Genomic DNA, 19,682 nt, shown 5'->3' with positions numbered 1-19,682 from the left:
TGTCCCTTGGGGATAACTCTTACCTGTCCTTTGGGGATCACTTCCTGCTGGGAGCTCTGAGCATCTTCCTCACCATCATCCTCCAAGTCATCAAGATCAGATTCACCTTCAGCAATGGGCACAGAGACCCACACAGTAGGATTAGCGACGAAGTCACTGTGCTCATCCCTGGGGCCTCTGGGAGCTTGGAGCCCTCCAGAGCTCCCCCTGGCAGTATTGGCAGCAATGTGGTTCTCAGCCTTGGAGCTGGAGAGTGGGAGTTTCACCACCAGCTCGGGCTCTGCCTTGGGCCTGGGGAATGGGCAGGGCCTGCTGAAGAAGCTGCAAAGAGCCTGTTTGGTACGATGGCCAAAGACCTGGATCCGTGCCAGGGCCACCTGCAGGTTGTTCACCTCCCCATCATCCTCTGGGGCTGTGAGGTTGTCAGCACTGAAAGAGTTCAACAGCAGGGCGATGAACAGGTTAAGCACCTGAAGAGAAGGAATGGAAGGGAAGATTGATCAATCTCTAAGCTGAGCCCCACATTGGCCTACGGGGTTAGCAGCTGGCTGGCACGACAGCCATGGCCTGGGCCTCTTCCTGCCCACCTGGGATGCTGTCCCTTTTGGGGGAATGGACATTCTGAGAGCAGTTGAGGGAAAGTTTGGGGATGTCCTGGAGTGACCCGCCTCAGTGGACGAGGCTTGGAAGCATATTTTCCACCATAAAGGAGGAGCCCCCTGCTGAGCAGAGGGACATTTAGGGACAACAGAGAGAAGGCATTGGCCCTTCCTGCAACCATCCTCATGTGCCAAAGCCCTGGGCTCTGTTCCTGACTCTGGAATCCTGGGCACATCTTGCTGCTTCCCGTTCTTCACTTGAGAGCAGATGAAGAGTGGTTGTGAAGACAAAATGATACGAGAAATGTAAAAGTGCTCAGAGGGGTAAACTTCCTGTCTGAGGGTGAGGGGCATCTGTGGCTCTACAGGGATGGTGGGCTCAGCCTGGAAGAACAGAGTTTCTGGGATGCAGGCAGAGGAATCTCTGGCTCAGGGGCCAGGGTGGAAAAGACTAAAGAGTCTGGATTTGTTGTTGCTTCCGTTTTCTTGGTTTAGCTTTCTTCTGTCTATAAAACTCTCGTGAGGAAAGAACTCAAGTTGGTTGATGTCCAGGGCAATAAGAAAGGAGCTTCTGGAAGACTGCATCCTCCCACACAACCAGTCAGTCCCAGGAGGGCAAGGACCCCCCATGACCAGAGTGGGTGGAGATAAGCTTAGGGCAGGGGGCCAGGCTGGGTTGGAGAAGGGGTATTGGGGCTTATTGGCAAGTGAGTCTCCAGAGGGGCTTCCTCCAAACATGGAGTAGATTTTGTTATTATCTCTGTGGCCTTGGATGTTGTCTGTGACCCATTGTGCCCCCTCCCTGCAGCCTCTCGCCCTGCTCCCAGCTAGGACCTGTGCAGCTTGGAGAAATCAGTCAGCTCTTACTTCCCTGAATAAAAATGTTTTCTGAGCCCCCTTAGATTGGGGAAGGACATTTTTCCTTTGACAGCTAATAGACACCATTTATTGAGTTCCTGCCTCAGCCCAGACATTGCATTAGGCGATTTGCATATGTCATCTCCTGTCATTTAATTCTCCCAGTAAATCCATGAGTAAGCACTATTTTCTTGATTTTAAGGAAATTAGATCTTGAGGAGATTAAGTCTATTGCCTGGGGTCACCCACCTAGTAAATGGTGGAGCAGAGATTCTACACCAGGTCTTTCTTTTTTAATCATATATTCTCATTCCTGCAAGTCAGGCTGCCTCCCAAGGCACACTTCTTGTAATGAATCCCACAAGAATTTGAAAAGTTTGAAGACTTTTCAACAAGAGAAGTACAATCAGGGCATAAAAATGCAGATTAAAGCTTTTTCAGTTAACCCAGAAGCCTTCTCCTTTCCCCAGGAGACAGTGCCCCCAGCAGGGCTCACCACTCACCACCAGATTCCCTAGCACCATCACCGTCAAGAAAAGGATGAGACATATGGATTTTTGGCCGACTTCCATGCAGGCCCACATGTTCTCAATCCACTCTCCACAGAGGATACGGAAGACAATGAGGAAAGAGTGGAAGAAGTCGTGCATGTGCCAGCGGGGCCAGTCTTCATGGGGCGCGGAGATATTTTTTCGGTTGTTACGGTAGTTTTCCCCTAGGAGCTGCTTGCCAACCAGAGCAAAGACAAAGACAATGATGGCCAGGATGATGGTGAGGTTCCCCAGTGCCCCAACTGAGTTTCCGATGATCTTGATGAGTGTGTTTAAGGTGGGCCAGGACTTGGCCAGCTTGAATACGCGCAGCTGCAGAGAAACAGAGACTGTCAGGTTTTGGTAGCTGTGCTCATTACCTTTCATCTAAAGTTTTGCCTGGAAACCAAAGATCTGGGAAAAACACAAGGCCTCTCATCCCATTAAACCAGGGTGTTTTCTGGAAGCTGCTTTCAGAGACCTTTCTTCCTATGCTATAAATTACTCAAAAATATGATCAGCCTTCTATGATTCCTAAGTATCAATGTGCTTCATTGACTATTGGCCGAGTCAGGGTCTTGTACTGGGGTGGTGGCCTTGCGATTTGTACTCTGTTCTATAGCCACAGGCCTGATCCCTCCTGAATATGGGCCTCTTCTGTGGAAGTGGGGTGGGTGTGATGGGGCTCACAAATAAGTGAGAACAAGCTTATTTTTGACCCGAATAGAGACCAGCCTCCTTCAGGTAGGGGATGACTCACTGCATTTGATAGTATTGGCAAAATATCTCTCAGGGCATTTCTCATCTTGGGGCAGTGGACACCATCGGTTGCTCCCACCAGCTTTGAAACTGCAAATGTCCATGATTTCATGGACTCAGCATTCATATGTTCATTTAATTGACCAACCAACCTACCCCCCGGAATACCAGCTGTGCAGGTACATGGCAGTGTGCTAGCCTGTGAGGTGTATGAAGAGAGGTGTGTGGGCTCTTGCTCTCATGGAACTAATGATTTAGTCACTGAGAAAAGATGAAGTCTCAAAAAGTCTTCATTGTAAACTCAAATATGCTAAGTCCCACAAGACAGCAAAAGCATCAAGCATAAAAATGTATAAATGTTTTAAAATATATTTGCATGGTTCTCTAATTTGTTAGGAAAAAAATATCTGAGCTCAACTGTCAGTCTATCAGTCAAGGTGTGTTTATGGAGGACCTACTAAGAGCCAGGCTGTGGCTTAGGTGCTAGGATGCAATGCTGAACAGAACAGTGCAGCTACAATTTTATCACCCATATCAGTGAGTAAATCCCATGGGAGGAAGTTTAATCCTCTTATACAGTAAGTACCGTATACACCTCTTTATGTGATGGGGGAGAGCGGGTCCACGTTCACCTTACACCCAATCTGGAAATTACTCTCCTCATATGGGAAGTAGAGCTTAAAACAACAACTCTGTGGACTGGTCACAGAGGCAGCTGATAAACACAAATAAAAACTGAGCATTAGTAATTAGTATGGGGAGCAGGAAACGTAGTCCATGGCCTGCCGAAGGTTGTAAGCCTAGCAGGAATTTCTCCCTGCTTTAAGACTAGATCCCAAAGAGCTATACCCTTCATGTAAGGATGAACCACAAGCCCAGGAGAATGCAAGGAAAATTGAATGGCCGGTGCTAGGTACTAGCTACAGGAGGAAAATTGACGCTGAACATTTGGAACAACAAAGTGGTGCTCATGTAGGATTTTAGCTGGAATTCACACTACCTAGGTATTTTAAGTTGAGAATTTAATTTAGAGCAATTCTACAAAGTGCTCTGCAGAATTAAATGTGAATACTCTCTGGAGGAACCTGCCTTTATCCCAGGTTTCAAAGTATTCCCTCAAAAATTGTTTAAGAGTTGCAGTAAAAAAACAAACAAAAACAGAAGGAATGAGTCATCAGGAGTGAATGAGATCCAGAAGAAACCACAGATGTGGAAATAGTCATTCCATTTCTTTAGATGATATAATTATTAGTCAGAGATAACAGTATAATTAGGTATAATATGTTAAAGAAATAAAATAATAACTTGAAACTATGTGCAGAGAATAAAAAAACTATAGATAACAATAACAAGTTGTGAAAAACACACTCTTAGAAATGAAAAATATAATACTTAAAATTAAAAATATTATGAAGAAGGTTTGCATCAGATTTGACACAGTTTGGGAGAGAATTAGTGAATTGAGGATATATCAGAATAAATTATTTGGAATGTAACCCAGAGAGACATAAGATGAAAAATATCAAAATAGTGTAAGAGACATAGAGGATAGAATGAGAGAGTTTAACATCTATCTAACCAAAGTCCAGAAGGAGAAAAAATAGAATGGAGTGGAGGCTATAATCGTCCACATAATGTCTGGGAACTTTCCAGAATTGAAGAAAATTACAAATCTAAAGATTCAAGAAGTCAATATATCTTAAGCATTATAAATGAAAAGAAATCCACACCTAGACATATTACAGTGAAACTGCAGAACACCAAAGACGGAGAGAAGATTTAAAAAGCATCCAGAAAGAAAAGAATAACAGTTAAATTGAAATCTGACTGCTCATTAGCAACAATGGAGGCTAATTGTTGGAATACTATCTTCACTGAAGGAAGATGAAGTATCAACTAGAGTTTTACATTCATAAGAAATGTCTCTCAAAGACACGGGCAAACTGAAGAGCAAATTTCAGATAAACAAAGAGGTTACGGCCAGAAGGCACTTATTAAAAGAAATTCTAAAGGAGGTACTTCAGGTAGATAGAAAGTGATCCCAGAAGTAATGTGTAATGTGTAATATACAAGAATGTGAAACTGTGCTCCAAAGGGTTAAAGAAATCAGTAACTAAATTTTTAGGCTTACAGGATACCAGATAAGAAACAACTCACTGAAAATCTGAAACTCAAACTGTGTTCCAAAGAGTAAGAAATCACTAACTTACAAAAACTCTTGAGTTTTTAGGATAGCAGATAGGTAAAGAAACAACTTGCTGAGACACTGAAACTCCCTCCCCTTGTGTGATGATGAAAAAACTGGCTGAAATCAATTGGAACCAGGATGGTTGACTGGAGTTTGTGCAAATGAGCTTGCTGACGTCATGGACTGAGTTTCCACTTCCTATTGCATACTAACTCCCCCCAGATTTGCATATGCAACCCATGAGTTAGCATGAAGAGATACCTGCGCAGGCCCAGGGACTCTCCAAACCTCCCCTTTCCTTCCACCAATCACCTGCAAATCCCAGTATCCACCCACTAAACATTTTCTAATAAAAATACTGCCTTGAAGACAGCACAGGGAGACAGATCTGAGCTTGACCTCCTGTCTTCTTGCCAACCAGCTTGCAATATTAAGCTTTTCTTTTCTCAAAAACCTGGTGTCATAGTTTTGGCTTCCAAAGTCATAGTATTGGCTTCTAGAGCATTGGGCGGCGAGCCCCCACTGGCTCTATAACAAAGGTATAAAGAGCAAGAAAGTGCTAAGCATGAGAGTGAATCTAAATAAGCATTGAATGGACACAACAACGTCTTGTGAGATGTGGAAGAGATTGGGCACATGGTTTCCATTCACTTGTCTCCTCCCAGGTGCAACGGAAGACTGTTTTCCAGTTTTGCTTGCAAATAGTTGAGGTCATGTTAGTGGGTTCTGTCTGGTGGAATGGAGATGGAGACAGAACTAATATACATGACTTTTAGACATAGCCTTAAACCCCCTGCACTTTTCCTTTCCCTTTCATGTTCACCATAAAGGTCACTAATTGAAGATGGTCATGATATGGAATAATCCTAGATCCTTGAGTCGCTACTTGAAGTAGACACTCCCAGGAGAGCTTCCCAACAAGCACTGAATGTGCTGTGAGACATACATCTCTATTATGTTAACTCACAGATTTAGAGGGTATCACTGCAGCTAGTTGTACTTATCTTGAGTAATGGAGAAATTGCTTCATTGAAAAAAGGTATTGCCTTTTCAAAAGCATCAACTATGTGGCACTGGCTTAATGATCATGTGGTGGGCAACAAGGAAGCTGACAGGAGAAGGCTTGGAATGTCAATCTATGTTATTCAGTGACAAAAATATTGCTGGTAAAAATTTTGAGGCAGATCATGAGCCTCATGAACCAGCAACCCTAGGGGAAGGGTTTATTAAACCTTAGTATTGTGGGTCAGTTGTAATTGGCTATGTTGGTCAAGACAGTACAAGAAAGAGATTAGCTCAGGAAAGATTTAGCTGGTTTATAAGAAATAAAAGAAAATATAATCCAGAAGTTTAGAGCCTTGAAGATTTAGGGAACTGTACTGCTTCTAGATTCCAGGCAGTGAGCAATGGGATTAAGTCTTCAAATGTTAAGACTAGTTAAATTTTCCAATTAAATGAAACAACTCTTAGCAAAGCTTTTAGTAATGGTCTAGCCACTGTTTCTTGTGCAAGAGAAAGGTGTAGGGAAAGGAAAGCAAAGAAATAAAGAACAATCGAGAACTTTGTCAAAGAAAGCACTTTGTGTGGCAATGAGAGGTCTGAAGCCATCTAAGTTTTTGAAGTAATTGTATTGTGAAATAAACCATAATCCCTGACTGAAAAAGCCTTTCACTGTTTAAACCTTAAAACGAACCTTGGCTTTCCATTTTCCCACAAGCAGGAGGCAAACTTTGAAGGTTATATTGGCCTCCTTCAGGCATGGCAAAGTCGCTTCTTGGAGTCCCACCTAGAGCTGTCTGGCTTGCATTAGGCTATGATATGAGTGAGAAATAAACCTTTATTGGGGTAAGTTACTCAATTTTAGGGATTGTCTGTGTAATAGGTAGCTTTATTTTTCATTGATTAATAAAAATTTTTATGAACAAGATAAAATTAAAATACATATCATTACAATAAATTGGGGAAGGATATCTGGAATGAAAAATTGTCTTGGAGGAAGGTTAAAGATTTTAGCTAACTTTTGGCTTTGATTAAGTTAACTAATGGAGAGTTAATTTATGCTGTAATTTCTGCAGCCACGACCTCCTGGGCTCAAGTCATCCTCCCACCTCAGCCTCCCAAATAGCTGAGACTACAGGCACGTGCCATCATGCCCAGCTAATTTCTTTTCTTTTCTTTTTAAAATTTTAATTTAATTAATTAATTAATTTATTTTTGAGATGGAGTTTTGCTCTTGTTGCCCAGGCTGGAGTGCAATGGTGTGATCTCAGCTCACTGCAACCTCTGCCTCCCGGGTTCAAGCACTTCTCCTGCCTCAGCCTCCCAAGTAGCTGGGATTACAAGTATGCACCATCACACCCGGCTAATTTTGTATTTTTGGTAGAGATTGGTCTTCTCCATGTTGGTCAGGCTGGTCTCGAACTCCCAACCCCAGGTGATCCACCTGCCTGCGCCTCCCAAAGTGCTGGGATTACAGGCATTAGCCACTGCCACTGGCCTTTTTATTTTTTTTAATGAGATGGAGTCTCGCTCTGTTGCCCAGGCTGGAGTGCAGTGGCATGATCTCAGCTCACTGCAACCTCTGTCTCTGGGATTAAAGCAATTCTCGTGCCTCACCCTCCTGAGTAGCTGGGATTACAGGCGTGCGCCACCACACCCAGCTAATTTATATATTTTTAGTAGAGATGGGGTTTCCTCCTGTTGGCCAGGCTGGTCTCCAACTCCTGTCCTCAAGCAATCCTCCCACCTCGGCCTCCTAAAATTCTGGGATTACAGGCGTGAGCCACCCTACCCGGTCCCTTTGGCTTTAAAAAAAAAAATTGGCATAACCTTGGAACCTTGATACAAAAACCTGGCAAGGACAATGAAAGTCAGGAAAATCATAGATCAAATATTACTCATCGATATGGATAAAAAAATCTTAAGCAAATTTTTAGCAAACTAAATCTTCCAATGTATTAAAAAATGCATCACGATCAAGCTAGGTTTAAGCTGGGAATGTAAAGTTGATTTAACATTAAAAAATCAGTTAATATAATTCACCACGTTAGCAGATTAAAGGAGAAAATACATGATTATCTCAATACATGTAGAATAATTGTCTGATAAAATTAAACATCCATTCATGATAAATATTCTTGATAAAAGAGAACTTCCTAAACTGATAAAGGTTTCTTATCTTTAAAAAAAGCCTGCTACAACTGTTAGAGGTGGTGAAATATTGAAAGGATTCTCTTTGGGATCAGAAAATTGATAAAGATACCTGTTATTAACACTTCTTTTCAACAGGGTACTGTATGTCCTAACTAGCACAGTGATCTAGTAAAAAGAACCTAATGGCACAAGGATTAGAAAAGAAGAAATTAGGCTGGGCATGGTGGCTCATGCCTGTAATCCCAGCACTTTAGGAGGCCAAGGCAGGTGGATCATGAGGTCAGGAGATCGAGACCATCCTGGCTAACATGGTGAAACCCCATCTCTACTAAAAATACAAAAAATTAGCCAGGCATGGTGGCGGGCGCCTGTAGTCCCAGCTACTCGGGAGGCTGAGGCAGGAGAATAGCGTGAACCCGGGAGGTGGAGCGGCAGTGAGCCAAGATCGTACCACTGCTCTCTAGCCTGGGTGACAGAGTGAGACTCCGTCTCAAAAAAAAAAAAAAAAAGAAAAGAAAAGAAGAAATTAAACTTATTATTTTCACATGATGTGATTATGTTAGAAAATTTAAAACATTGTATAGATAAATTATTAGAATTAATAAGAGACATTTCTGGATACAAAAATGTTAAATATCAAAATGCTAGCCAAAAATGCCAGAAAAGAACATTTAAAAAGATATGCAAGATCCTATGGAGAAAATTATAAAAACCTCATGGAAACATTTTTAAACTTTATTGAAAGACTGGTGTAGAGAGTATACTATCTTCATAATCAGAAGATTGAATTATGTAAAGATTATAAGTCTTCCCAAATTGACCTATCAATTATAGCAGTCCCTAATGGGAAAAACAATAGCAGTTTTGTGTGTATGTGGGTATGTAACTTGGCAAGATAATTCTAAAGTGAATATGAAAGTGTGCAGGCCAAGATATTCTTGAAGTAAATTAGGTGGATTACTTGATTTACAGACACAGATACATTTAAAGCTGCCATAATTAAGACTGATACTGGGCCGGGCGCGGTGGCTCACGCTTGTAATCCCAGCACTTTGGGAGGCCGAGGCGGGCGGATCACGAGGTCAGGAGATCGAGACCACAGTGAAACCCCGTCTCTACTAAAAATACAAAAAATTAGCCAGGCGTGGTGGCGGGCGCCTGTAGTCCCAGCTACTCGGAGAGGCTGAGGCAGGAGAATGGCGTGAACCCGGGAGGCGGAGCTTGCAGTGAGCCGAGATTGCGCCACTGCACTCTAGCCTGGGTGACAGAGCGAGACTCCGTCTCAAAAAAAAAAAAAAAAAAAAAAAAAAAAAAAAAAAAAAAGAAGACTGATACTGGTGCCAGGATAGACCAATGGACTAATGGAGCAAATGCAGCAAGGCTTTAAGTGACGGGAGGAGAAGCAATGCTATTTTGGGAGAGAAGGAAGACAGATTTTTAATTTCTTCTTTTTTCCCTCCTCCCTCCTCTCTTTCTTTCCTTCCTTCAATCAATCAACAGGTGTTTACTGAGTTCCTATGTATGTGCTGGGCCTTGTGCTAGGCCCTTGGGATAAAATGGTAGACAAGAAAGTCTGGTTTTTGCCTCATGGGATAGCAGGACAATTGTAAATGCCAGGTTAATTTGATGAGGGAATCCAACTTTAGATAGTGTGGTTGGGGAGGTCCCCTCTAAGGAGGTGACAAGTGCATTGAACACAGGTTGAGAATAAGCGAGCTAAGTGAAGACTAAAGGAAAAGTATTCCAGGCACAGTGAAAAAAACTTCAAAGGCCCAAAGCCAAGAAGTTCTCTGTTATGTGTGAATAAGAGAGAGTAGGCCTTTCTGGCTGGAGCAAAGTGGGCAAGCGGGAGACTGGCGAACTGGCAGGTCCTGATTATGCAGAACTTTGTACACCATCATAAGGAGTCTGGATTTTATTCTCAGAGCAATGGGAAACCAGTGAAGTTATTTGTAGCAAATGTAGGTACTAACATAAGATGTTGGTAATAGGGAAACTCTGTGTGTGTGTGTGTGTGTGTGTGTGTGTGTGTGTGTGTGTTGTGGGATTGATGGTATATGAAAGCTTTCTCTTCAATCTGCTCCAGTTTTCTGAAAACTGAAAACTGTCCTGAAAATAAAGTCTATTAATTAAAACCAGGAAACTGACCAGCTGGCGGTGATTTTTCTCCAGCATTTCTTACAGCTCAGGTGCAGGCAAGGTGGAGAGAAATATTTGACTTAGACTCTCCGGTGAGGTTTTGCCAAACACAAAAAGGCAAAGAGGCAGAGGGGAAAGGTGATTGAGTTTGTTTTCAAGGGCATGATAATATTGGTGGGCTGTGAAATCTAAGCCAGGTCATGAGGGAAGTGGACTAGATCCCAAAAGTGTGTAGCTGGTGGGTGTGGTTAGGGAATTGTGCATTGATCAGCATGTTAAATCGGCGAGGTGGGGACAGGGCAGCATTCCCCTGCAGAATCCTGTAGGGGCAGATTGTGAAGTAAACGTGCCTATTTTTGGTTGTTTGGGACTTTAGACTGTGGGATCAGAACAAAAGTAGCACATAGACCTTAAAAGACTAAGCTTCTGCTTCCCCAAGTGTAGTAGAAATGTTCGTATTTTATTAGAAAACTAACTGTGGGCCTGCCAGGGTATGGGGGTGTGATATCTTGCTCTCTTGACGATTGTGCATAGGTACCTTATATTGACCATTAGCTTAGGGGCCTGCCTCTTGACATCAATTTCTAGATACCTAGAGAAATCTGTCCTTCTAAAAATGTGATTTAATTCTGACCTTCTAAGATTTTCAGGTTATGGATAAAGAGTCCTACAGGCCTACTCTAACCTTCTCCTCCCTGGGATGGTGACAGCACCATCAGCTTAGGCAGATGCCATCACCCAGCATTTCATGGCACAGCTGTGTCTCAGGACATGCTTTATTTGGTCTTTAGAGTGTTTAAAAAAATTGGATTAGTAGCCAATATTAAAGATATTTGCACAAAAATCTGGATTTCTGACTTTTTATGGAAAATTAGTAACTCTGACAATAATGGACAGGCCATAGCCCGTCCCTCCCTCCCTTTCTCCCTCTCTCCCTCTCTCCCTTCCTTCCTTTCCTTCCTTCCTTCCTTTCCTTCCTTCCTTCCTTCCTTCCTTCCTTCCTTCCTTCCTTCCTTCCTTCCTCTCTTTCTTCTTTCTTTTCTTTCTCTTTCTCTTTCTCTTTTTCTTTCTTTCTTCCTTCCTTTCTTTCTTTCCTTTCTCTCTTTTTCTTTCTCTCTCTCTCTTGCTCTCTTTCTTTCATCTGTCTTTCTCTCACTTTTTCTATCTTTATTTCTCTCTCTCCCTGTCTCCTTTCTTTTTTGAGACAGGTTCCACTCTGTCTCCCAGGCTGGAGTGCAGTGTCACAATCATGGTGCACTGCAGCCTCCACCTCCCTGGTCTCAGGTGATCCTCCCACCTCAGCCTTCTGAGTAGCGGGGACAACAGATGCGCACCACCATGCCTGGCTAATTTTTTCATTTTTTGTAGAGACGGGGTTTCACCATGTTGTCCTTGAACTCCTGGGCTCAAGCGATCTGCCTGCCTCGGCCTCCCAAAGCACTAGGATTACAGGTATGAGCCACTGCACCCGGCCTGAGATGGTCACATTGATTTCTATGTAAACATCCCTCCCTGGAGTTGCGCACTGCTTTGGGTCTGCCTAGGTGAAATGGAGTCATCTTTGCCTGTCTACCTGAGGCAAATATCCAGTGCCCAAATCTTTTCTATGGCTGACTCTATGTCACCACACATGGGCATTTGAGTTTGTCACCCCTGCTCCAGGTACACCAAGTTCAGGGGCTCAGCACTGTCTCACTGGCCCCCATGATAGGGTCCCAAGCAGATCTGTCCTAGTGTCTCGCTGCCTCCCGAACCGTGAACCCCCTTCAACCTCTGGATGCCCAACACTTGTCAGGACCTTGGGGAGATTGCTGGATACTCCCCTTTGTTTTGTCACCTCTCTCCAAGGCTAGATGCAGGGCTCCCAGTTAACACTGAGAGATCCTGAGAGCAGGCGGCCTGCGCCAACAAGCCATGACATTTCTTCAGGCCTCTTTCCTATTCCCAAGAGTCAGTGAGATGCCAAGCTTCCTCCAGATGGCCTGGAGACTTGGAAGAACCTAATGACCCGACACTCCTGGGAATCTGACAGGTTTGGCTGACAAACGTGGCTCTGATAAAAGTGGGTGGCCTGTGGCACTTCTCCTGTAGAGGGCGTCCTGCAGCTGAGTTTAGAGAAGAGCGGTCATTGCATGTGAGTGAGACTAATAGGAGGCAGGTTGCAGGTGCTTGAGACATTGGGGATCTGATTTCGGGCACCAGGGAATCAGAGAATGACTTCCCTGAGGCTGGAAGGAGCTGGGGCTCTGGAGTCAGACAACCTGGATTTGAGATCCAGGTCAGTGGCTTATTCGCTTGCTTGGCAGTTGGGAGACTTTGGGGTCATCATGGAACCATTCTTTTTCCTCACCCACCCGTGAGGATCTTAAAAACGACTATCTCTCAGGGTTGTTGTGAGCATAAAATGAGGTACGTTTTTTCAAGTGTCCAGTGCTATGCCTGACACATTGTAAGTGCTCAGTAAGTATTAGCTGCTATGATTATTGCTGTTATTGTTATTTGATAAGAGACGAGGACAGTGCTTGGAAGTCCCCTCTTGATGCAGATGAGGGAGCCAAGGCCCAAAAAGGAGAAGGCACGTCCCCACTCTGAGTCAGTGAAAAGCTGGGACCACAGACCCGAGTCTCCAGTCGCCCAGGAGTCAGACCCTGCTCCCTCCCACAAGGACAGGAGAGGAAGGGGGAGCTGGCTGGTGCAGTCACCAGAGCACAGTGTCTTCCCTGAGTCCGGGTGGGAATTTCCCCAAGCCATCAAGAGAAAAACATTACCAAGCGGAAGCTCCGCAGCACAGACAGGCTTCCCTTCTTGGCCACGCCCAGCTCTAGCAGACTCACAGTGACGATGATGCAGTCAAAGATATTCCACTTCTTCTGGAAATAATAGTATGGGTCGAAGGCAATGATTTTGAAGACCATTTCAGCAGTAAAAAATATGGTGAAGACCTAGGAGTGGAAACAAGTTTTCATCACAGTGGGATCTGTGGGGTCGGAGGCAATGATAAAAATGGCAGCAAGAAAATGTCTTATTTACAAAATAGAAAATCCGCTTGTTTTGTTCAGTTGCTATGCTATCTGTGGGCTCCTGAGGATTGGCCAGGGGAACAGTCAACGTGACAGAATGGAGACATTTCTGCACCATTCTCAGGGGCTGTGCATGCTGCAGTTTTTCCATGTGAATGGTGGTGGGAGTGGAGTAAGCGGATAGTCTTTAAGATCATTATTATAATATCGTTATGTCAGTGAAGAGTCAGTCTGGTTCAGTAGTTAAAAAGTGTGGGTTGTGGGACATCACAGACCTGGATTAAAATCCCAGCTCAGACATTTCCTAGCTTATGTAAGCTTGGACAAATAATGCATCCTTCCTGTACCTCAATTTCCTCATCTGTATAATGGGCATAAAATGAGCCAATGCATGTGCAGTTCTTAACCAAGAGCCTGGCAGACAGTAATTCATTCATAAATAACAGTGACTAGTAAGAACAATGATTCATTGTCTCTAAGATTCTTTTAGGCTCTGTGTGTCTCTAATTGTCTTAAATAGGACAGAATTCTGACACTGAGAGAGGTCAGAACCAGGCTGGGGTAACACAACAACCAGCAGGGAAGGGAGACAGAGAAGGAGGAAAGCAAAGACGAGGGTCAGGTGCTTTTCCTTCATATCTTTTTATCTGAGCCCCTCACCAGCCTGAGAAACAGACAATGCATCCTTCTTATGGAGAAGAAAACAGGCTGAGAGTTTAAGTGACTTTCTCATGCCACAAGACTGATTCAAAGAATATCTATTGAGTGCCCCTTGTAGGCAAGTCAGTGTGGTGTGGTGGGGGGTAGGGTTTAGGTCTTGTGTCTTCCAGAGACCTGGGTCCACCCTGGTTCCACCCTCACCAGCTATACAATCTTGGGCAGGATACTTAACCTCTCTGAGTCTTAGTGCTCTCTTTTGTCATGTGAGGGTGACAATAACCTTATAATGTTGTTGTGACACTGGGATAACATTCATAAAGTACCTGACTCATTGCAGGCACCAAACACATGACTTTCTTGCTTTAAAAAAGTGGTGCTTTGCTCTGACACTGCGGGAAAGGCGTTTTCTCTCTCTTGCTTCCACTTTTCTAACTGTAGAATGAGGGTGTGGGCTCAAATGTCTATTCTATAAGGCCCTCTGTGGCTGACTTCTTGGGAACAAGCATTCTCTTCTCTTTCCATTTTTCCTTTTCATATCAACTTTAGGATGTGACCTCAGCCTAGGTGCTGCCAAAACATGAGGCATGCTGATTCCACCATGTTCCAGAACCTACTGCAGCCCCTTTCACAGCCCTGGATTATGGCGGAGGGAGTGGTTTCTAGGGACAAGCAGTCACATTTCCTCTGGGCCTTCCCCCTCCACCTAAGTCTGCAGCCTATAAGAAGCTGGACCCCAAAGCCAGACAGTTCTGGTGAATCCAGTAGGTCACCTCCAGTTTGGTGGACCCTGCTGCGGACATGAAGGACACTGACACTTTCTAGCTTCTGCCTATCATGTGTGCATGTGTTTGAACACACACACACACACACACACACACGCACGCACGCAGGTCTTGTGAGGTGGCTTAATTCAGGGGTTAAGAAAAGTGGGCTTGGGAGCCGGTCTGTCTGGGTTCAAATTCTGATGTGGCCACTAAACTCAACTCTATGATCTTGGGAAGATTATTTAACCTTTTGCATCTCCATTTTTCCATCTGGGAAAGGGAATAACAACAGTGCCTACCATATAGGGTTGTTGTGAAAATAAAATGAGATAATCCATGAGAAGCATCTGAGTATTATTACTATTGCTGTGGGTGGGGCAAGGTTGGAGCAGTTGTTCTCCCTCTGAGTCAGATGCTTTATTCACTATATAGTGAAATCCAGTACGGATTGTATCTTGTTAAGAGTAAATAATACTAACAAGTGATGGAGGAAAATTTAAAGTAGCATCATGTCTAAACTAGATACCAAAGAAAAGTTCCGACTTCCTGATGCTTTTGTTACAACAGCAACCTTGTTTCCACGTTTCCTCCCTTCCACTGTGTTCCCCTTCCCGCCCCAACTGTTTTTCTCCTTAAGTGACAGCATTGAAAATCGTGGCTACTGTTCATTGCAGTCATAAAAGTAATTACATTGGAAGGAAATGGACAAGTCCAAATATTGTCTTTAGATAAAAAAGTGACATTTATCCTCATTTCAAGGTAAAGCAACTGAGATCCAGAAGATTCAAGTGGTTGTCCTATGTTTTGTAAAGGGCAACTAGCTGCCTCTGGCTCCAGGCTCTCTTGATGCACTTTCCTGTGCTTGTTCATCCCAAAGCCATTCCCACCAGCTCAGCCTGGGTCCTCCCACACTTGACCTCCTGAACCCAGTGTCCACATGTCTCCCACACTGCTGCTCTGCTCTCAGCTAATTGGCTCAACACACTAACCAATAAGAGCATGCCCCACACCACCCGAACCGCACCCTGCCACCATCCCCACCCCGCCCCGGCCACGCCAGTGAGGGCAGTACCAGCCAGAGCACTCACAATGTTGCCTATCTGGAGCATGGCTTCGAAGGTAGGGCTCATGCCATGATGCTCCATGGCCATGAAGATGGTGTTCACCACGATGCACGAGGTGATGGTGAGCTCTGCAAAGGGATCCGTCACAAGCCCAAAGAGAATTGTCTTGAGCTTCACCCACATGGGGCAGCAATCCCAGATCAGATACTTCTGAGCCAAGCTGGTCAAGCAGGGTGGGCACTTCTGTTCAGATTCCTCGAGTTCTGCATTACAGGTGTGGTCAATGACAGCTGTCAGCCATGTGTCACCTTGGACCCCAATTCTGCAGTCATCCTCTAGACCTTGTTGTTACTAATAAGTACCACCTCCAACATTTTGCCTTCAGCCCTCTCTGTCTCTGGTGTTCATTTCCTATATTTTGAAATCCTTTAGGCCTGCAACTCCAATTAATGTCTGCCCCATCCAGTCCTTTAAACCGCTGACATTATACATTTTTACTGCCCATCACCTATATCACGTCTTTACTTTTCAATTTACCCAGCTTAGATTTCACATTCATCTCTCTAACTACTCCCTTGCAGACACCCTCAATTCCTTTGCCCCTCTCCTCCTTCATTGTACTTGCCTGGCAAAACCTGAACTGTGAATAGACCCAATTTGTAGACTACTCTGTACTTGCACCCAACCAGCTGGACCTGGCTGGAAAAAATACACAACTATGCTTACCGACCCTCCTAGAGATCTGTGAGCCCCGGCAAGGGGCTGTGTTTCTATATTATATTCCACTCCTTCAGTCTTCCAGATGACTGTTTCTCACTTCCTCTTCCCCCCTCTAACCTCCAGCTCTTCTTTCTATTTACTCTCTGTTGATGAGCTCCCTTTTATTTCACTCAGAATATAGACTAGCTCACAAAAGAACTTCCCCTTCTTCCTACCACTGAATCTCTGGCATATCTGCAAGTCCACCCGGTATTCTGTCTTCGTGCCCCACACAGTGCATGGGTGGCTCTACCCCTCCCACTTGTGCCGGGCCCTTTCCTCTCCCACCTATTCAAGGCCTGCGTCATCCAGACCACTCTCCCTTCCAGACCATTCCCATAAGCAGGTAAACATGCTTTAATTACCTCCCAGCTTTGAAAAAGTCTCTCTGGACCCCATGCTCTCTTTCATTACTGCTTCTTTAACAGTAAAATTCCTTGTAACCTTCTATACCTCCTTACCTCTTTTTTTCTCTGCAGCCCCTGGAATCTGACTTTAACTGCTTCCAAATTCAAATAATTGATTTCCAGTTCTCATCTTACCCTTATAGCATTTGACAGAATTTATATTGTTCTCGTTGAAACCACTGTTCATTTGGCTCTGGGGACTGCATCATCTCTTGCTTTTTCTCCCATATTTCTCCACTTCTTTTCACTTTCTGTTTTTGTCTCCCTTTTCCTTTCCTGCTTGTAAATGTTGAAGAACTCAGGCATTCTCACCTTAGCTTCTCTGTGTTTTTGAATCTCATAGCCCTAAAAAACCATCTCTATGCCGATTCCCACCAAATTATGTGTCCAATTTCTGATCCCTTCCTAAACACTAGGCTCATCTCTCTACCTGCCTCCATTAAATCTCCATGTGGATGTGTAACTGTGTCCACCTCGATGGAGGTCAATTTCTTAGCTTTAGGTTTATCTATAAATTCCTCGGCAAGACATGCATCTTGAGCAGATATCAGCCTATGTGGGCAAAGAAAGATGATGTCCATTGTTTATAATAATAATGTAAAACAACAACTGATAAAGCATAATACATTATGAAAAAGGATGAGGCAGATTTATTTGTGGTGATGTAGAAAAATATATATGTGTAATGTGTGTATGTGCATGCATGTGCTTATATATGCATAGAACATTGCTTGAAGAATATAAGATAAACGGGAGCGGGAGTGGGGTGCACCAGGAGTCTGGGGAGCAGGAAGGGTCTACAGTGGGAAGGAGACATAGTTGTCATTGCATACACATTTGCAGTCTTTAGATTTTTTTTACTATATGCACTTGAAAAATGAGTTTAGAGAAATAACTGTGTGCCCCCAAATTTTGCTAACAGTGCTTTTTCCTGATAATTTAAAAATGTGTATGTAGTCAAGATTTATCAGTAGTATTTTTATTTGTTTTCTTGCATGTATGCCTTACATATGAAGCTTTACTCACTGCAAGGCTTGGAAAATACCTTCTCCATGTCTTTTTCTTTCTTTTGTAGTTTCACTTTTTTCACTTAAAACTTTGGTGCATTTGAAATTTATTTTGGGTAAAGAGTAAGATATTGATGTGGTTTATTTTTTCCTATCTCTGATTATTTATGTCAACATTACTTATTGAATAATTTTTCATTTTCCCAAGATTTGAAATGTCATTTTTGTCATGTTATTACCATTTATGTTCATGTGTTTTCATATACGCATGTCCATTTCCCTTCCACAGATCAGACTATTTATTTTCACTGTCATGCTGTTTTAATCACTGACTGTGGATTTTAGAAACTACAGATGTCAAAACTGGCAAAGCATAGTTCTCTAAAGAAGTTGGCACATCCTGGGACCAAAATCAACAATCCCCGTTTGGAACAAAAGCAAGAACTTCCCTGGACCTATTTTGGCACTAAAAAGAAGCACAGGAAGTAGTGATGAATGAGGACACTTTAGATGTGCCATTTTGGCAGGAAGCAGCCGCCTGTGAGGCATGATGGTAAAAGAGAGGCAGCTTTGTAAACAGCCTTGACATTGCTGAACTTGATTGATTGCAGAGACACAGAGGCTAAAATTATCTACTTGGCCAGCTTAAAACATAACCATGGCCCCACCTCAAAAGGATCTCCTATATAAAATTGATACAGAAAAAACTTTCCTCCCTTCATCCTGTTACGTTTAAAGAGGTCCCCCTGCTCCTGTTAACACCAGTGTCTCCACTGTGCATTCTCTCCTGCCACTGCAGGAATCTGTTGAATACTCCCTTTCTTCCCTTAATCTTCAGTCTCTCTTACTCTCCCAGATCCTTCCCATTAGCATGCAAATATGCTCAAAACAAACAAACAAACAAAAACTCCCCCAAACACAAAAACCAAAAAGTCTTCTTTCAATTCTACCTACTCCCTAGTGCCATCTTACTATCTCCTCTCCCTCACAGGCAAACTTCTTAAAAAAATTGCCTGTACACCATATCTCTATTTCTTCACCTCTCACTTGCTCTTTAAGCCCCTTAAATATGACCTCTGCCTACCCTTTTACTCCATTAATCCTCTTTTGCTTAGATAACCAAAGACATCCATGTGACTAAAGCCCCTGGACCTTTTCATGTTTCATTTTACCTGACTTTTCCACAGCATTGCCTCTGTTGGCCTTTCTATTCTTTCTGAAGAAATTTTTACTCTTGGCTCTGCATTGTACTCTTCTAGATCTTTTCCTATTTCTGTACCTTCCTTTTCAGTCTCCTCTGCTGGGTCCATCTCTTCTGCTTAACCATTAAACATTTAGTTTGTTAGAACTGTGTCCAAGGACTTCTTCTCTTCTTACTTCAACCCTTCTGTGTTAACTTATCCACTTGCATCTTTTCAAAATTAACACTTACGTTCAAACTGCTTTCAAATATGTATATATATATGTATGTATCTAGGCCATCTTTGTCATCTAAGTTCTAGACCCATATATCCTAAAGTCAGCTTCCTACTGGACATCCCTACCTAGATGTTCCAAGGGCACCTGAAACCCAATATATCCCAGACTCAACTCATAATCTTCTTTCATCTTTCCCCAGTAAAGCCCCCTTCTTCCCCTAAAATGCTCTCTTTATGAGTTATTGTATAAGCATATCTTAAGGCTCTTATACCAGAACCATATGCATCATCAAGTCCTGAATCTTATGCCCTTTAGATAGCTCTCATATTCTTCCATTCCCATCAGCCCCACCGTCA

General features: G+C 43.4%; 1 protein-coding gene across 3 annotated transcripts in view; it reads right to left on the bottom strand.

Annotated features, from left to right (window-relative positions):
- Positions 1–19,682, bottom strand: part of SCN10A (sodium voltage-gated channel alpha subunit 10) — a 91,022-nt gene that overhangs the window by 28,917 nt on the left and 42,423 nt on the right. For all 3 annotated transcript variants that reach the window (XM_055294816.2, XM_055294826.2, XM_055294835.2), the window contains 4 exons: positions 15,759–15,997; positions 12,995–13,168; positions 1,961–2,320; positions 24–470 (listed from right to left, as the gene is read on the bottom strand). In XM_055294816.2, the coding sequence (XP_055150791.2) occupies positions 24–470; positions 1,961–2,320; positions 12,995–13,168; positions 15,759–15,997 (1,220 nt within the window). The remainder of the gene's footprint in view (positions 1–23; positions 471–1,960; positions 2,321–12,994; positions 13,169–15,758; positions 15,998–19,682) is intronic.

This window comes from Symphalangus syndactylus, chromosome 1 (assembly GCF_028878055.3).
Source record: "Symphalangus syndactylus isolate Jambi chromosome 1, NHGRI_mSymSyn1-v2.1_pri, whole genome shotgun sequence".
NCBI lineage: Eukaryota > Metazoa > Chordata > Mammalia > Primates > Hylobatidae > Symphalangus > Symphalangus syndactylus.
The sequence above is the reverse complement of the archived record's forward strand: the minus strand, read 5'-3'. Positions and strand labels throughout refer to the sequence as shown.